This window comes from Boleophthalmus pectinirostris, unplaced genomic scaffold (genome assembly GCF_026225935.1).
Source record: "Boleophthalmus pectinirostris isolate CB_2022bp ecotype Guang Dong unplaced genomic scaffold, ASM2622593v1 HiC_scaffold_9, whole genome shotgun sequence".
In the NCBI taxonomy this organism is placed as follows: domain Eukaryota; kingdom Metazoa; phylum Chordata; class Actinopteri; order Gobiiformes; family Gobiidae; genus Boleophthalmus; species Boleophthalmus pectinirostris.
Window position 1 is genome coordinate 6,272,015 of NW_026571541.1, and position 16,682 is coordinate 6,288,696.

General features: G+C 37.8%; 1 protein-coding gene across 2 annotated transcripts in view; it reads left to right on the forward strand.

Annotated features, from left to right (window-relative positions):
- Positions 1 to 16,682, forward strand: part of LOC110162875 (interleukin-1 receptor accessory protein) — a 67,831-nt gene that overhangs the window by 36,717 nt on the left and 14,432 nt on the right. Inside the window, exons 5-9 of one of the 2 annotated variants that reach the window (XM_055166776.1) lie at positions 4,280 to 4,505; positions 9,193 to 9,361; positions 10,398 to 10,466; positions 15,486 to 15,612; positions 15,822 to 15,970. In XM_055166776.1, the coding sequence (XP_055022751.1) occupies positions 4,280 to 4,505; positions 9,193 to 9,361; positions 10,398 to 10,466; positions 15,486 to 15,612; positions 15,822 to 15,970 (740 nt within the window). The remainder of the gene's footprint in view (positions 1 to 4,279; positions 4,506 to 9,192; positions 9,362 to 10,397; positions 10,467 to 15,485; positions 15,613 to 15,821; positions 15,971 to 16,682) is intronic. The other variant, XM_055166777.1, reaches the window with a different exon arrangement.

A 16,682-nucleotide genomic window follows, 5' to 3' on the forward strand; every position in this document is an offset into this window, starting at 1 on the left:
ATAGAAAAAAATGGGACACTAATGCGTTTTGACTTATAGGAAGAAATTCTTCAGGAAACAGCTTCTTCATAAACAAATATACCTACGGGTACGATGAAAGCAACCTAACCTGACCTGACCTATTTAAAACAGACAAGTGTTCTTACTAGAGAGCATCATGTGAGATGATTATGTGGGCCAAGGACATCTTAGTTTTAAAGGTGCATTGTGTAACTTTTTTGGTGGAGGGTCTGTCAAATGCTTGATGTTATTGCTTTGTCTGGGATGGTTCACAGTCTGGTTTTACCTGGGACTGGTCTTATTGCTGTGACACTCTTACGAGGACCGGAGCTTTGCTGTTGCAGTCAGCACCTTTAAAGGCTACTGTACTCATAGACCATGTGTTTACGCGATCACTATTTCACATTTACTCTGGGAAAAGGCTTGTGGTCGCTCTGGCATTGGGCAAAAAGAGAATCCAAGAGAACTTATCCAGAGCTTTCACTACTTTTAATGATACAGAATACTCACAGCCTCTAGAGCTATATCATGTGCAGTCTGAGCTCTGAGCCGGGGTTAAACATTTCTATCTTTATGGAGATCAAACCAGACCAAGTTACAGTTTAGATCTGTGGAGAGATGACCCCACTCACAGTCAGAATGCTTGTTGTTTTTTTTTTTTTTTTTAGGTATTTATGAGCTATAAAAGCAGCTGTAATTGAATAAATGTAAAGTAGAACTGTTTAATGTCACACTGTGGAACATTGCAGGCAGAACAATGACATCTCCATAGAAACAAAGAGGTAACAGACACTCAGATTCACACCAGAAAAGTTAAACAATGCACCTTTAAAACAATTTTTAGATTTTGTTATTGTGTCTGAGTTCTTTCTGTAGTAAACATGAGAAGTTCAAGTCTTGTGAATTCAAAAGTGAAAATGTCTAGATCTAAATATTTAGACAGTTTATGGGGTCAGTTTGTGCATCTCCAGACCGGAGATGGAGAAATGCAGATTGGCCCAACGCACTGAGCTTCCTGTGTGGGCACGTGTCCCGCCTACTTCCTGTTTCTGTTTTGTCCCAGAAAAATAGATCACGTGTTTAGCGGTCTCCCACTCATGTTTTATTTCACCTTTGTTTCATCTCATTGACTTTACTGGAGATAAGGACTTTTTTTTTGTAGATAAGTCACAGATCAGTCACAACATCAACACACAAGAATAACAAGTGGTGGATGAACTACTCAGTTTTGTTTCTTAAGTAAAAGTACAGACACTGAGGTAAAGAAATACTCAAGTAAAAGTCAAAGTATCACATAAAAAAATCTACTCTAGTACCTGTTTAAAAATATACTGAAAGAATAAAAAGTGGAAGTATTTCATGCAGATTTTGAGATCTAATAAAAGTTAAAATGTAGTTATTTTGATGAAGAAGTGAATTAATAGGATTTTTTTTTATATATATATTTTTAATTGAAAATATAAACATGTTCAAAATAAGTCCTCAGCAGCCTATACAACAGGTCTCAAAATATAATGAAAAATACTTTTACTTTTCAGTCCTGTTCAAAATTGTACTTAAGTAGAAAGTACAGATATAGACTTTCAAATTTCAAACGTGGTGAGGTAAAAGTAAAAAGCACCAACTGTAAAATCTTTGTTTTTGTTTTTTTACTATTATTATTATTTTTATTATTATTTATTTGAGCAAGGTAAAACTAAATCAACAATCCTAAAAAACAAAACAAACAAACAAACAAAAAAAAACAACACATATTTGGAACCTGGTGCTTAAAAGGAGTAGGATGAAGTTAAAAAAAAAAATCTTATATTGACCTACTCCAATTGTTTTACATAATCAAATGGTTGACACTTTTTTCCACCTTTGGAGTGCTTACCTGTTGTATGCATTTCATAAATCTACACATGACACAAACATATATGTATACAAATGCATATATATATTTATACACACACACATGTACACGCATAGGTACACACACATGCTCAGACACCTAAAATGTATACTTAAGTGCAGTATTTTGCTACTTTTACTTTGTTATGATCCATCACTGTTAATAAGAACTTACAAAACCAGTTACATGAAATAAATTTGAACTGTCCTGATAGAAAATGCACGAAAGGGTCAGACGTGAATCACAGTTTTCACGGTAAAGTCACATTACAGACTGTTCTAAACATGCAAAAACACACACATATCTCCCATAGCAACATGACGGCCATGCCGGATTGCGATGTTTCTAGTATCAAACGTGGATATACAGTAAATCACCAGCTCAATCTATGAGTCATACTGGTAAAACAAACCAAACAAAAAAAACACCGTCAGCAGTTTCATGACCTTATTATGAGGCATTTGCACAGGCAGGTCTGCACACTTTGTTGCATTGACAAAATCATGTGTTGGTGCTTTAAAGATCCTAAATTCCACACACATACACACAAAAAAAGACTCTTGTGAGCTTTATACCGTGTTATAATGTTGTTACCTCCTCACAAATATACCTGGAGTTGTGCTTTGTTTCATTCACACATGCTTGAGTAATCCTGGTTTATTGATCTGTCTACATTTCCAAAGCTCATAAAGCTCCGTTCCACCTTGTGATGTCATGAAGTTGTACTTTTCAAGTTATTTTAATCTTTTGTTCAGTAGATATTGGCAATTCCAGGTCTTAAATCATCCAAATAATTCTAGTGAAGGTGTGTGGGGTTTAAAACACACACTTCCTGCATTACCACGACATCACTATGTGGTACAGAGTGTTTTCTGTTTGAGAGAAGAGCTCAGCCTAAATATGCAGGTTTTGTGTAAAGGTAAATGTGTGAAGGAAACAAAACGCAACTCCAGTTAATGATTATTAGTCAAAAAGGAAAATGACATACACATCAGTCAAAAGTTTGGACACAAAATATTTGGACACTCAAATATTTAGTTAGTTATTTAACTTTTTCTTTCTTTACTGCCTAATTCCATATATCTTACTTCATATATTTGATATTTGTCTCCTGTATGTATATAATAATGTAGAAAGTAGTAAACATGAAGGAAAAAACACTGAATGAGAAGGTGACTGGTAGTGTAAATACTTTTTTAAAAATTATTATTATTCTGATTAAAGATCACAGAAAAAAAGTGTTTATTTAAGGAGGACTGAAAATGACATAATTAGAAATAAATAAAAGAATACATGTTGGAAAGTATTCAATTAAATATATACACCACCGATCAAAAGTTTTAGAACACCACACTTTTTGCCGTTTTCTACGGTTTACAGTTTACTGTTGACCAAAACATACTCTAAACTTTAAATTCATGAAAGTGTCCACCTTTGTCAGATATAACAGCTGAACAAACTCATGGCTCATTCTTTTTACAATAAAAATCAAATATTCTTCAGAAAGTTCTTCCTAAGTCTGTTGCAGAAGTTTCCATAAATGTGTGGCACTTGTAGGTTGCTTCACTCTTCTGTTCAGTTCATCCCAAATCAGCTCGATGGGGTTTAAGTCTGGACACTGTGCTGCTGGACACTCCATGTTTTCAAGTTTACCATCTTGTTCTTATTTCCTGAGGTAGTTTTCATTGGACTTGCATGACTTGAATTGCAATAAATAACTGGAAAAATTAGGGTGTTCTAAAACTTTTGACTGGTAGTGTATGTATATGTATGTAAATAAACAAATGCTTTTGCACATGAATTCAAACATTCTGGGGAATTAAAAAGCTCAAATATGTGTGGTTGTACATACTTATATACATTTATTATTTATTATTATATTTTTTTACTTTTATTTATTTGTACATTTAATTATTTTAAATATATTTATTTTTACAATTATTTATTTCTATATTTTGTTTATTTTTTATATTTTCTTTTATTACAGTAAATACATTATATTAAGGGTTAGTAAATACACAGTAGCTCTCATGATTCAGTTTCCATTTTGGCCTCACTTTTTTTTTATTATTTGATTTAATATTTTGTGTCCATTCTAGTATTGCTTTTTGCAACTGTAAAAGATGTAACTCACCAACAAGCAACCCTTTTTTGTCCAATCCAAACGCGAATACGTAAGATCATCATTTTTCTTAATAATTTTTCAGTCTTGTGGCACGAGATCTTATACCGTCCCTACTGGTATCGTATCGGTGCAGCCCTAGTTTGGATAAATAAAAAATACTGCTTGTGTTAGGTTTTATTTTATGACAGTAAATACATTATATTTAAGGGTTAGTAAATACACAGTCACTCTCTATAATAAACCCTTTGTTGTGTTTCCAGGAATAAGACGTCTTGCAGTAAAATCGCGATGCGTCTCACTGTGCTGCGGCCCGAAGACGTCGCCCACCGCAACAGCTGTGCACCTGCGGTTGCCGTGGCAGCGACACACAAGGAGATCCCGTTTCAGAATGGCGAGGTCCTGGACTGCCCCGACGCTCAGGAGGCCGCCAAGATGGCCGACAGCACCCCCACTGTGACCTGGGTTCATCTGGGACTACGGAGCAAGGTTAACGCTTTTTTACGATGATTATTTCAGATCTCAGGCGCGTTTTTACTGGAGCTTTTACTGGAAAAAGTCTGTCAAAACCTCAATAACAGTCTTTAAAAAGTTATGGTGGCAGAAGGGTCCACAGTAAAACCTGCTAAACACACTTGATTGATTCACTGCATTGATTTCTGAAACCCAGGGCGCTGCCAACTGGACTTTTATTATGAAGGCTCACTCTCCCACCACATCAAATTTATGACATTCTTTTTTTAAAGTTGCACTTTGCAGCTTTTCTGGTGGAGAGCCTGCAACTTCTTGTACATGGGGATATTATTGCCTTGTCGAAAATGTTCCTCAGTACGGCATTCAATTTGTAAGCTTGGAGATGTTGGATGTGATGACACCAGGCCAAGATACAAGTCAGATCTGTGGACAGGTGAGCCCGATAGCAGTCAGAATCCATGTATGTCTGAGTAATCTCCGTGGAGACAAGCTGGTGACAGACCCCCCACCAGAAAAGTGATGTAGTGCAGCTTTAAATCCACCCTCCCAAATCTAAACTTGGTTACGATTAAGATTCACCAATCCAGGTTTTTTTGTTCTGATACTGATACCGATACTTTGTCTTGAAGTGTGTGGATTTCAACCAATATCAGGGCAAAGATTGAACATATTTTTTACTTCCACAAAGGGCATAACGTATAAAATATCATAATATAATAATAAAACTGGGCCTCATTCATGAAACGTTCTTTTCAGATTGGTACTCAAAGCCTTCTTACAAAATCCTATGAACAGTCAGGAGCACTCGTAAGAATAAAGAACAACACTGTTTTAGAATATTATCACTCTGATAATGCAGCAGAAAAATGAAATTCCTCTATGATTGTAAGTTATATATTTTCATAAATTATTTCCTATAAACATATGACTATGTGATCCAATAACATTTACTAGTTGTTTTATAGAGTCTGTGTCTATTGGGTCTAACAAACTTTCTCCAGGCTGCAGTGAGCCTCAGTCTGTCCCAGCCCCAGTGCCTCCATATGGGACACTGTTACAGCCCTGCACCTGGTCACCGCGCTGGACTCGACACAGACATTACCCCCTCATCACCTCCATCACCTCCATCACCTCCATCATCCCCCTGGCCCCCCCATGACCAGAGCACACTCTTATGCACCCCCACTCATGTGAGTTTGGACATTTGAAATCACCGCTGAAGCTGTAAAACAGTCGTAGTCTGTAGATGCTCCACCTCACTTCCTTGGTCATTCTCTCCCTCGCACTTTCTCACGTCATAATACTAAAGTGTTTTTCTAATCTATTTCAGTTTCTATGTAAGTGAAATATAAATGAGTGTGAAGGTGTTTGTATCTGGGTTTTGGTGTTTGTTAATTTGGCACAACTGTCACTTATGACGGAATTCGGCTGCATAAGAACTCTTTGTGAATCTGGTGCAGAATTCTTACAGCATCATCTTAAAGTGGAAGTTACAAACATTTTTAAAGACAAAAAAAATCACGAATGAGGCCTATTGTTATTTTGTAACTATGGAACAGCATTTGTAGAAATACAAATTTAATATTGAGACATTCTGGCCCATTATTGGCCTTATTACACCAGTTTATAGACCAAAATGGGATATTGGTTTACTCAATATCTGATCCACCAAAATGTTTAGTATTGGTGCTGATATCCGATACCAGTATCTAAGGATGTGACAGGACACCATTACTGCGAGATGAAATACAAGATTGTGCCCGTGAGAGCAAGACATGACAAGATTTTCCCATAAATCTATATATATATAAATTTCCATTTCATTTCCATTTTGACCTCACTTTTTTTTATTATTTGATTTAATATTTTTGTGTCCATTCTAATACAGCTTTTTGTAACTCACCAACATATGACCTTTTTTGTCCAATCCAAATGCGAACACGAGATCACAAGATCATTTTTCTCAATAATTGTGGCAATTTTGTCTCACGAGATCTTGTAGCATGAGATCTTGTACCGTCCCTACCAGTATCGTATCGGAGCAGCCCTAGTTTTGAAATGAAAAATACTGCTTGTGTTTGCCAGATGATTAAAGTCCTTGGCGTCGCATGTGGTTAACTCTGATTGATGATGTGTGAAATTCACTCCGTGCAGTGTCACTTGTAAAATCTGGAATTCAGCCTTGAGTTTGAAAAGTCCCTGAACAGACCGGCTTACTGTACATTTCATCTCATCTGTGTTTACACCCAAGCACTCATGTCTATAGGTTTTCTACTCACAAAGTATGACTAAAATGTACCCACTCTATTACTTTGTTACTTAAATGAATGGTAAAAAGATAGAAAATTGTATTTGTTGAGTGTAAATTGTCCCTCATTTTTAGAAGAAATTTTGTGTTTTGGTAATTGCTGGGTTTCACACAACATCACAACATTCAAATATTAATTCATAAAGATAGTGGTAGTTCAAATGAATATTGTTAAAATGCTAAAATATGTTGTAATACAGTGAATTATTACGTTTAGTCAATAACTGGGTAAAGTCAAATACATTTAGTTTTGTTTTTTGTTTTAAAACTCAGCTCACTTCTGTATTTTTCAATTTATATTTTTCCACTTTGTCACAAACTGTTTCTTAACTGATATAAACTATGAGTAATATCTACCACAGAAACTATCTCAGCAAACCAAGTCATACCAGATAAACATGAGAACCACAGTGTCGTATGCACTTTAAGCATTTTCCACAATACGTCATAGACTTTTTAGTATTTATACTTTACAGTGACATCGCGCTGTGGGTGTTCTACATGTATCTAACAAAAATGTTTTAACAAAAAGAACACAGATCATTATCTCATGTCTTTATTTTTAGTTCTTGTAATTTTGTCACCTCTTCCTTGTTGGATTGTGTTAAAATAAAGCTCAGATTAAGTCTAACTTGAGTAATAGAGCTTCTAACAGAGCAGTGCAGTACATTCCCTAGGGTGTGATGCTATCAGCAGCAAAGTATTCCAGCAAATTGTTACACACCATAACACAAGGAGAACATTTAGTTTTAATATCCACATACAGGAGAAAATACAATACTCAAAAGATGTAAGCAGAAGCAAAAGCTTATAGAGCCTATCTCGTTTCACATGGAACAATTGTTGGATAAATTATTAGTTACATCCACTACTGTACAAGAAGAGTGTCACATTTAATACCCTATTTTGATTACAAAAAAAGAATATATATAAATGTACGTAGCTAACACACAATCCGCAGCATTCCAAAGAGGAAGTTTTCTTATGTGGGCTCTTCCAGCTACAACTGACCCTGGCTCCCTCCTTGACATACATTGTGATCTTGTGGCCACTTTTTCTGTAACTGCTGCTGTGAACCTCGTCATTTTGGTCTCTACATGATCTCTACATGTTGTTGTTTTGGCAATTTTGTCCATCAAAAAAATCCTATTCATAATATAGAACCTGTTCCAGATTTGCTCCTGAAACCATTACAATCACGAGCTTCATTTGGGTTCAGCCAAACGCTACGGGTGATGTCACACTCACTTAGTCCCCATTTTTATACAGTATATGGTGGCACCCATACCCAGGCCCATATACACATGGTGTGCGTGTGCCTGTTTATGTGTGTGTGTTTGTATAGCACACATACACAGGCCCATACACACAGTATCAATATGTACCTCTACTAGTCACACCAACCAAAAAAATGCATAATAAAGAAGAAAAAAATGTATAAGTCAAATTTTTTGGGGTGAATTTATTTTATAAAATCAGAGACCAGGAACCAACATTTCATGTTAAAAGTCAAGTTCTAGTAATAACAACAGAACAGAGATCAACAGACTGTTAACATCACATATGAACAGTTCTTCAGATAATTATAACATAAACAACAGAACAGAACAAGTTTACCAAACTCTCCATCTCACTCCAAATCATCCATTCAATTCTTCATCCATGGTGTCACTTCTGAACAACTCCACGACCTCCGGGGGTAAACAGAGCACCGCTTCCTCTTCCGTCATCAAACTCAGCATTAGGTTCGGTTAGAATTATTCTGGCCTTTCTGAATCCCAACAGAATGTTTTCAGTTGTCACTGAAGCTCAGGCTTTGTCCATCCATCCAGTGACTTCCAGGAAAGTTGCCTGGTGCACCCTCTCGTTTGCTGTGAAGCTGTGTTCTCCATCCCCGCTTTCTGCCAGTCTCTCACAAGTTTCTCGCTCACTCCAAACTTTTTTCTGCTGCTCGATTACCGTTTTTCGACTGCATATTTCACTCCTTGCAGCAGGACACATGCAGGAGACATATGCAGTAGAGTGAAATGACAGTGGCACAGAAGTAACAGGAGCAGCAGATACTGACACACAAGACTAGAGTCTCTCACGGCTGTTAGTGTGAAGATTTTAATATATAAGTCGCAGGAAGCACCCAAACCATGAAAAGAGTGCAACTTATAGTCCGAAAAATATGGTACTAAAGACCAGTGTTGGTTCTTTAACTGACCTTGTATAACTTATCCATGGGTTTCAACTTCCTGTTATGTGTGAGGACTTTCCCCCATTCAAAAGATGGAATACAGCAAAATATTACCGTGATAAAAAGTATGAAGAAGTGTGACCTTCTCCTTCTCCAGTTATCTAATCTAGCAATTTCTAAAATATGTTTTTCCTGTTTTTTCCACTTGACAGAAATGCCTGCAGTTCCCAATCCGAGCCCCTGAACGACAGGTGAAGGGCCTGTCGCTGCAGGTGCACATCATGATGGAGTTTTTCCAGGGCCTGTACTTCTGCTCTGTTCAGTACCAGCGCAAAGGACGAGCGCTCACCTTCACCAGAGTCATCAACGTCACCGCAGTCAGTAAGTGCTTCAACACAACATCACATCAAATCATTTCCCCTCATGGATCAGTAGTTTATCCAAGTCTGATATTATTTCAGCCTGGAGAGACTTAAGTCCTATTCGCACAGGAATAGTTTCAACTCAGGATGTCTGTAAAGTTTAAATGGAGAATGTACAGTATATCTATCACAAGAGAGGCAGCACTATGTTACATTACAAGTCAGATCTATGGAGAGTCACCCCTAATCACAGAAGGAATTTTTGTATTTTTGCGCAACAGAAACATCCTAATGAATAAATGCTAGATGGATATGTTTAAAGTCATGCCATGGAACATTCTAGGGTCAGCAATAACATCTCCATGAAGACAAGAAAATGGGAGACTCTCCACCAGGAAAGTTGCGCAGTGCACCTTTAAGTCTAAATAGTAGGGATGTAACAATAACAGAAATATTGTGATATCATATCGTCAAAGTTCGCACAATAATATCTTGGACCATCACAATATATCGAATTACAAGTCTCTTTGCTTAAATGAAGAGTTATGGTGCAGAAATTGGAAAAAAAGACAGAGGGAACTACATAGACCATGATCCTTTGCTCCATTTCAGTGCAGACTACAAGAAGAAACAGTTCTATGGACTTTTAAGTTTTTTGGATTAAGTCTTGTCAAGACATTTTAAGAGGAAAAAGTAGCATATTCACAGTTTTGTTAGTCTCCACAAAATATCGCAATAAATATCGTATCGTGAGATGTATATCGTGAAATTATCATAGAGATTTGGATATTGTTACATTCCTAATCTTGAGCCTCCCTTCCATATCGTGAGCTTTCCCAGAATATCGCAATAAATATCGTACCGTGAGGTTCATACCGTGACAATATCGTATCGTGAGACTTGGATATCGTTACATCCCTACTAAATAGGTTTAGTACCATCTAAATTAGATTACACCAAAATGGTACCATCTAAATTAGTCAAAAGTATGCTGAATTGAACTCCTAACAGTGGTGTTAAACTGGTGCTTTGATGTTTTTCTTTGTGTGTTTGAGACTCAGTGGGATCTAAAGAACCAACCATTTTGCAGCCGACCAAAGATTATGTATTCAACGTTAAACAAGGTAGGTTCCTTTTTGTAACTGTCTGCACATATACACAAATACCTCTCCTCAGGCCCGTCTACAGAAATATGGGGCAAGAAGACTCACATGGGCCCATCTTAAATATAAAGTAATAGGAAGCGGGTCCAATTCTGGGCCAGGGCAAACCCCCCGGTCTACTGCCCTGCTTCTCCTTTTTCCACTTAACTGAAGCATGATCCAGTGATAAGATTACATAGATCTCTTTAGTGCAATTTCAATCCTCCAAATAGATTACAGTGTTGGCCACAAATCCAGCTCAGACTTGATGAAGTGTTGCATTTTTATGTTTTTTACCTTTTTATTTATTAGAATTTTTTCCTCTTATTTGATTTGACTAGTTTTATTGTCTTAAAAAGGACTAGTGGAGCTAACTAGAGCTTTATTTTATATCCTCATTCTATTGTTTTATTTGTATAGTGCAGTGCTTTGGAAACTGTTTTGTTTATGAAATGCGGTATATAAATAAAGTGCTGTACTTTTTGGACTATAAGGCTCTCCAGATTATAAGGCACAATATCAGTAATGTTGAATTCTCTCGTCTATTTTCATACATAAGGCGTACCGGATTATAAGGAGCATTACATGAAACAAACAGATTACACTTGAGACTAATACTTCAGCCCAGGCATCCACGAACTATTGGCAGAGTGTTGCCTCCCTGTCTTGGTGAATGTGTATTATGAATGTGAATGTGGGTAGATCATTTAACTTTGTTTTTTTTGTTTTTTTTTCTGCGAGGAGAACTCAAAAATACTTTAAGTAATAATGTGTTTAATGCAGCTTTGTGCAAATTTGGGGGGGATCCATGTGTGGTCTGAAGGAGAGGGGGAGGTCGAAGGTCAATCCAAGGTTTCTGATCTGAGCTGAGGGGGTGACTGTGTGGCCATCTATGGTGAAAGTGAAGTTCTCTGCAGGGAGGAGAAGAAAATACAAATATATCTCCACTATACAAGAGGAGAAAGAGTGCAAAGATGATATTATGATTGACAGGACGTAGCGTTATCTGTTACATAAGGGTGAGTTGTTGTACAGTTGTAGGGAGTATTATCTGTTACATAAGGGTGAGTTGTTGTACAGTTGTAGGGAGTATTATCTGTCACATAAGGGTGAGTTGTTGTACAGTTGTAGGGAGTATTATCTGTTCCATAAGGGTGAGTTGTTGTACAGTTGTAGGGAGTATTATCTGTTCACATAAGGGTGAGTTGTTGTTACAGTTGTAGGGAGTATTATCTGTCACATAAGGGTGAGTTGTGTGTGTACATAAGGGTGAGTTGTTGTACAGTTGTAGGGAGTATTATCTGTGACATAAGGGTGAGTTGTTGTACAGTTGTAGGGAGTATTATCTGTGACATAAGGGTGAGTTGTTGTACAGTTGTATGCAGTATGATATGAATTAGGGTCAGATCGATATGATAAAACAGGAGTTGGAGGTGCTGATATAAAAGCTGATATATTGAGTGATGTAAAAAATCACTTTGAATCTTCAGTTGATTATAAAACTTAGGTTTGGCTCTACTGGATTTTAAATTGGGTTTGTTTAGGCCACATTTATTGTTATTTTGCCTCTTTATGTCATATTTAAAGACAGTAGGTCGGCCTAATCGCATTTTTGCATTACATTCTAGCCAGTAAACAAAGTAAGTAAACTACCGCTATTAGCCTTTAGCAGTAAATGTTTGCATACTGCGGTAATTAATTATATGTGTAAATGCAAATCATTCACACCTCTATTCACAGCTCATTTACATATCAATGCTGGTCCAGTAATGTGTGTACAATCACTGTAGTCACTTTACAGTGGCCAATGTAAGAAAACAGGCTGTTTATGTGTGGGAGCTACAGCGCTAACCAATGAGAAAGAACCAAAAGTAGCTTCAAAACTGACAAATTTTCAACACTCACCACTCACACAGGCTCTTCTCAGATCGCAAGTCTTCACAAATAAGTTTGAGTAAAAACAAGCAGTAGTTTTGTTGCTCGCCTAAACTGCACTGAAGTTCAATTTTAGTTATAGTCCGTATCGTGGATCAGACACAAGAGTGAGTGACGTGACTCTGGGGGTGTGTTCAGGGGCAGTATGGCGTTGCAGACACAGAAAAATTACTCAGCAGATAAATGTCTATGTGGTGCCACATATTAGGACATTTATCTGTCTGGATTAAATTGACATAATATAGAGAGTCTAAGCTTTATAACGAGGTATAACATGCTCACGTGGACTATCGGCCCATATCAGCAAGATTTAGGCTGATATGTCTTAAAGTGCCCATATTGGCAGATATATCGGTTGGGCACTAGTATGACTGTAGTCCTGTATCTCTCAGTGTTTGAGTGGAGGTGTAGGAGCCTGTTGGAGAATGAGCTCCTCTGTCCCTCTATATTCTGGTGCAGTAGGTGAGCAGCAGTGTCCACGATGGAGAGCAGTTTGTCCTCCTGTCCCTCACTGTGACAAATGTCTCCAGCTCCTCTTTAGCGCCTCTCCATCTCCTCTTCCTCTCCTGCTCCAGGAGTGTCTCATTCTTGAATCTAAATTGGTTTTCTGTAAGAGCACCTTGCATGGAGACTGAACATTTCCTAAGTTAATCGCGCGCTCTGCATTAGTGGATTTTCCCACCCAGCGCTCATAAAACCCTGGTACCAGACCTGAGTTTACGGCCTGTGACTGTGTGATGAATGGCCCTGACACTGTCCCAGCCCATACTCTTAGCTTTAGCCCCGACAGCAGGTTTTATCAGCACCGATTTAAGACCCAAATATGATTCATTTGCTTTTATTCAGAATGAAGCTGCCACAAATCAAATGAAGACGCACAGCTCGGGCCAAAGATACAAGCGCAAAACACAAGCAACAGAGCCATACATCTAAACCTGATTCAGATGACAAAGTACACCGTCAGTATTCTCTATTGCAGTCTAGTTTACCAATACATAAAGGTTTAAGGTACACTTTACTGTCACAGTGGAGACAGTGCTTCTCTGCATTTTGGACAAGAGCAATGAAACACATCTCCAGATCTTGAGCTAGTCTTGGTCGGGACTAACTACCTGGTTATAACAAATTTAGAAGCTCAATGTATTCCTGAAGTAAACATTGATGGTAATCCACAAAAACTTTTCTAGATGTTGAATATTATAAGTTATTAATTCAACCTCATACAATTTAAATCTTATCGTATAGCCTAAAAAATAACCAAAAATGTCCCAGTAGTGCCACGAGAATGTACAAACAAGAAATATTAACCCTTAATAAAATGTTTTCAGCTTTCATGTATTGAACAAAATCATAACACTCGTTGATTTAGCCTATTGTCTTGTGCGCTTTTTAATTTCTCCCAGGTGAGATAAATGGTCTTTATATAATACAGTGTATTGTAAAGAAAGAAAAATGAGACAGAAAGATATTTTTTTAAAGCGAGAAAGAGAGTTTTACACAGTGTTTTGTTGGCACTATCTAAGGATGTAACACTAACTGAAATATTGTGATATCATAGCGTCAAAAGTCTCTCAATAATACCGTGGTTCATCAAGTTTATTTGCTTAAATTCTTTATTATGGCACAGCAACAGCTAAAAACAGAGAGAACTACATATACCATGATGCTTTGCTGTGTTTCACTCTACATGATGAAATAACTGTTATTAAACACTTTTGTGAATCTTAATTATTTGAATTATGACAGAAAAGAAGCATTTTCACAGTTTTGTCAGCCTCCTCAAAATAAATATCGTACTGTGAGATGCGTATCATGAAAATATTGTATCGAGGGATTTGGATCTTGTTACATTTTGAGTACTATCTAATAAAGAAGCTATTGGCAGGGTCAGTTGTTTCATGAATTGATCCCAGACAGTTGTTTCTGTGTTATGTAATATCAAAATGATAGAAAGGACAAAATGGGTGGAGCTATACACTCAAACATGTTTCTCACGCTTGGTTCAAAATCATGTACAAGCCATTTCATTACATACACTACCAGGGGTGCAGTGGGTGTGGTACACGGGGGCATGCCATCCACCCACTTCTCCCGCAGTGAGATATAAAAAGTAAGATATATAAAATAGCTGACAACTTAAATGTCAAACTGGAACTACTGGCAATGATGAAAACAACCTGCATCGGCTCATGATATCTGCACTACTGTCCTATAGAGACCTGAGACATGAGGGACCAGGACTAAATAAGGACTGAACCAGGACTAAACCAGTACTGAATTAGTACTGAACTAGAACTGACCCGGAGGTCCACCAGCTTAGACCGTCAGGTGACCACAGGCGAAAGGGGCTAAAGCGCAGCCGTCACCTGTTCGGACTTTGCAGACACCTTGCTCCTGTTCTCTCTCTCACTCTCAAGTCCAAGATTAGTCCTGGTTTAGACCTAGTTTAGTGCTGATGTAGACCTCCTTGTTCAGTCCTGGGCATATTGTGTTGTAGCCTATGATATATGTTCTGTAAGTGTTTATGAATGGCGTTAATGTTAATAACACAATTCTGCATCATTTTGAGGTCGCTGGGCTGGCACCTTTATGTTTGTACTGGAAGTGATTTTTTTTTTTTTAAATAAGCAATCTATGTGACACCTGTGTGTATATCAGCATGTCAAGTTATGGCTTTTGGGGTGGAGGTGGATGTAAGGCGGGCGGGATTCATCACATCGATGATGTCACAAATCTCATACCCCCACTTAAAAAATTCCCCAATTAGTTTTTTACTACTTTCTACATTTTAGATACATATGGAAGGCATCAAATATATGAAGAAAGATATATCGAATTATGTAGTAAAGAAAAAAGTCATCTAAACATTTCTGAACAAAGTGTGAAAATTTAAATTTTCTACATAATGCCATATATCTTACTTAATATATTTGATATCCTCTGTTTGTATGTCATATGTAGAAAGTAGTAAAGGGAGAAGTAAAGGGGAAAAAACATGAGAGGGTGTGTATCAAATGTGAAAGAGAATATTAATGTAATTCTGGTTATGAAATGTTTGTTCCTCAGGTGAAGAGGCCAGTCTGGTGTGTACGGCTCTGTTTCCATATCTGAACTCTCCCTGGGAAATGTGGTGGAGCATCGATGGAAAAACAGTGGAGCAGCTCAATGACCCAAGGTTCACTAAAACAGCCAGGTATGGAACTATGGAACCTTTTAATTGGGGGTTGATCATGTGCTTGTTTCTATGGATATGTCATTGCCTTGCCGGAAATGCTATAAAAATAAAAAAAATAAAAAAATAATAATAATAATAATTGTTAGTTGCAGCCCTACGTTACACATTCTGTATTCCTTTCATTTTTTCACGTACACGTTTTGAAACAGTTTGTGTGATTTGTGTAGTCAGCTGAAGCTGGACTATGGGGACCGCACGGAGCAGAGTATCTTGGTCATTGACGACTTCCAGCCGGAGGATCTGAACCACGAGTTTAACTGCTCTGTGAAGAACGCCCTCGGCCACCGGACTCGACGCGCTCTCATCAAACTCGAGAGTATGTACTTCTTCTTCATTGTTTTATGTTTTATGGCGCCACCTACTGTGGTGGAGTGTGTGCCAGAGTATTCCAGACCAGAGTACTGCTCAGGTCCATTTTTGGAGACCCGCGCAGTACAGCACCGCACCCGCCTGTAAACTCGTGATTTCATCAAAATTAAACCAGCATCCGCTCGGACCTGTTAACATTCCACCTGTTACCCGCCCGTGCCCATGATAAATCACACACAACTTAAAAGCATTCTAACTGAAGATTACGAATTGAAAAGTTGCGACTTCAAGAATTACAATTATGAAAAAAAATGAAACGATTACACCTTTTTCAGTACGAATATGAATTCACAGATGCGACTCGACTGTCATCACTTCAAGGCTTTATTTACTGAACAGAAGAAACATTGATACCGGATTTTGCGCTGCACACACTACGCACTGAACCAGGACTAAACCAGGACTAAACCAGGATTAACCTAGGACAAACCCAGGACTATCCTAGGACTGAATCCACGACTGAATCAGGAGGACTAAACCAGGACTAAACCAGGATTAACCTAGGACAAACCCAGGACTATCCTAGGACTGAATCCACGACTGAATCAGGAGGACTAAACCAGGAAACCAGGACGAAACCAGGAGGACTAAACCAGGAGGACTAAACCAGGAGGACGAAACCAGGAGGACGAAACCAGGAGGACGAAACCAGGAGGACG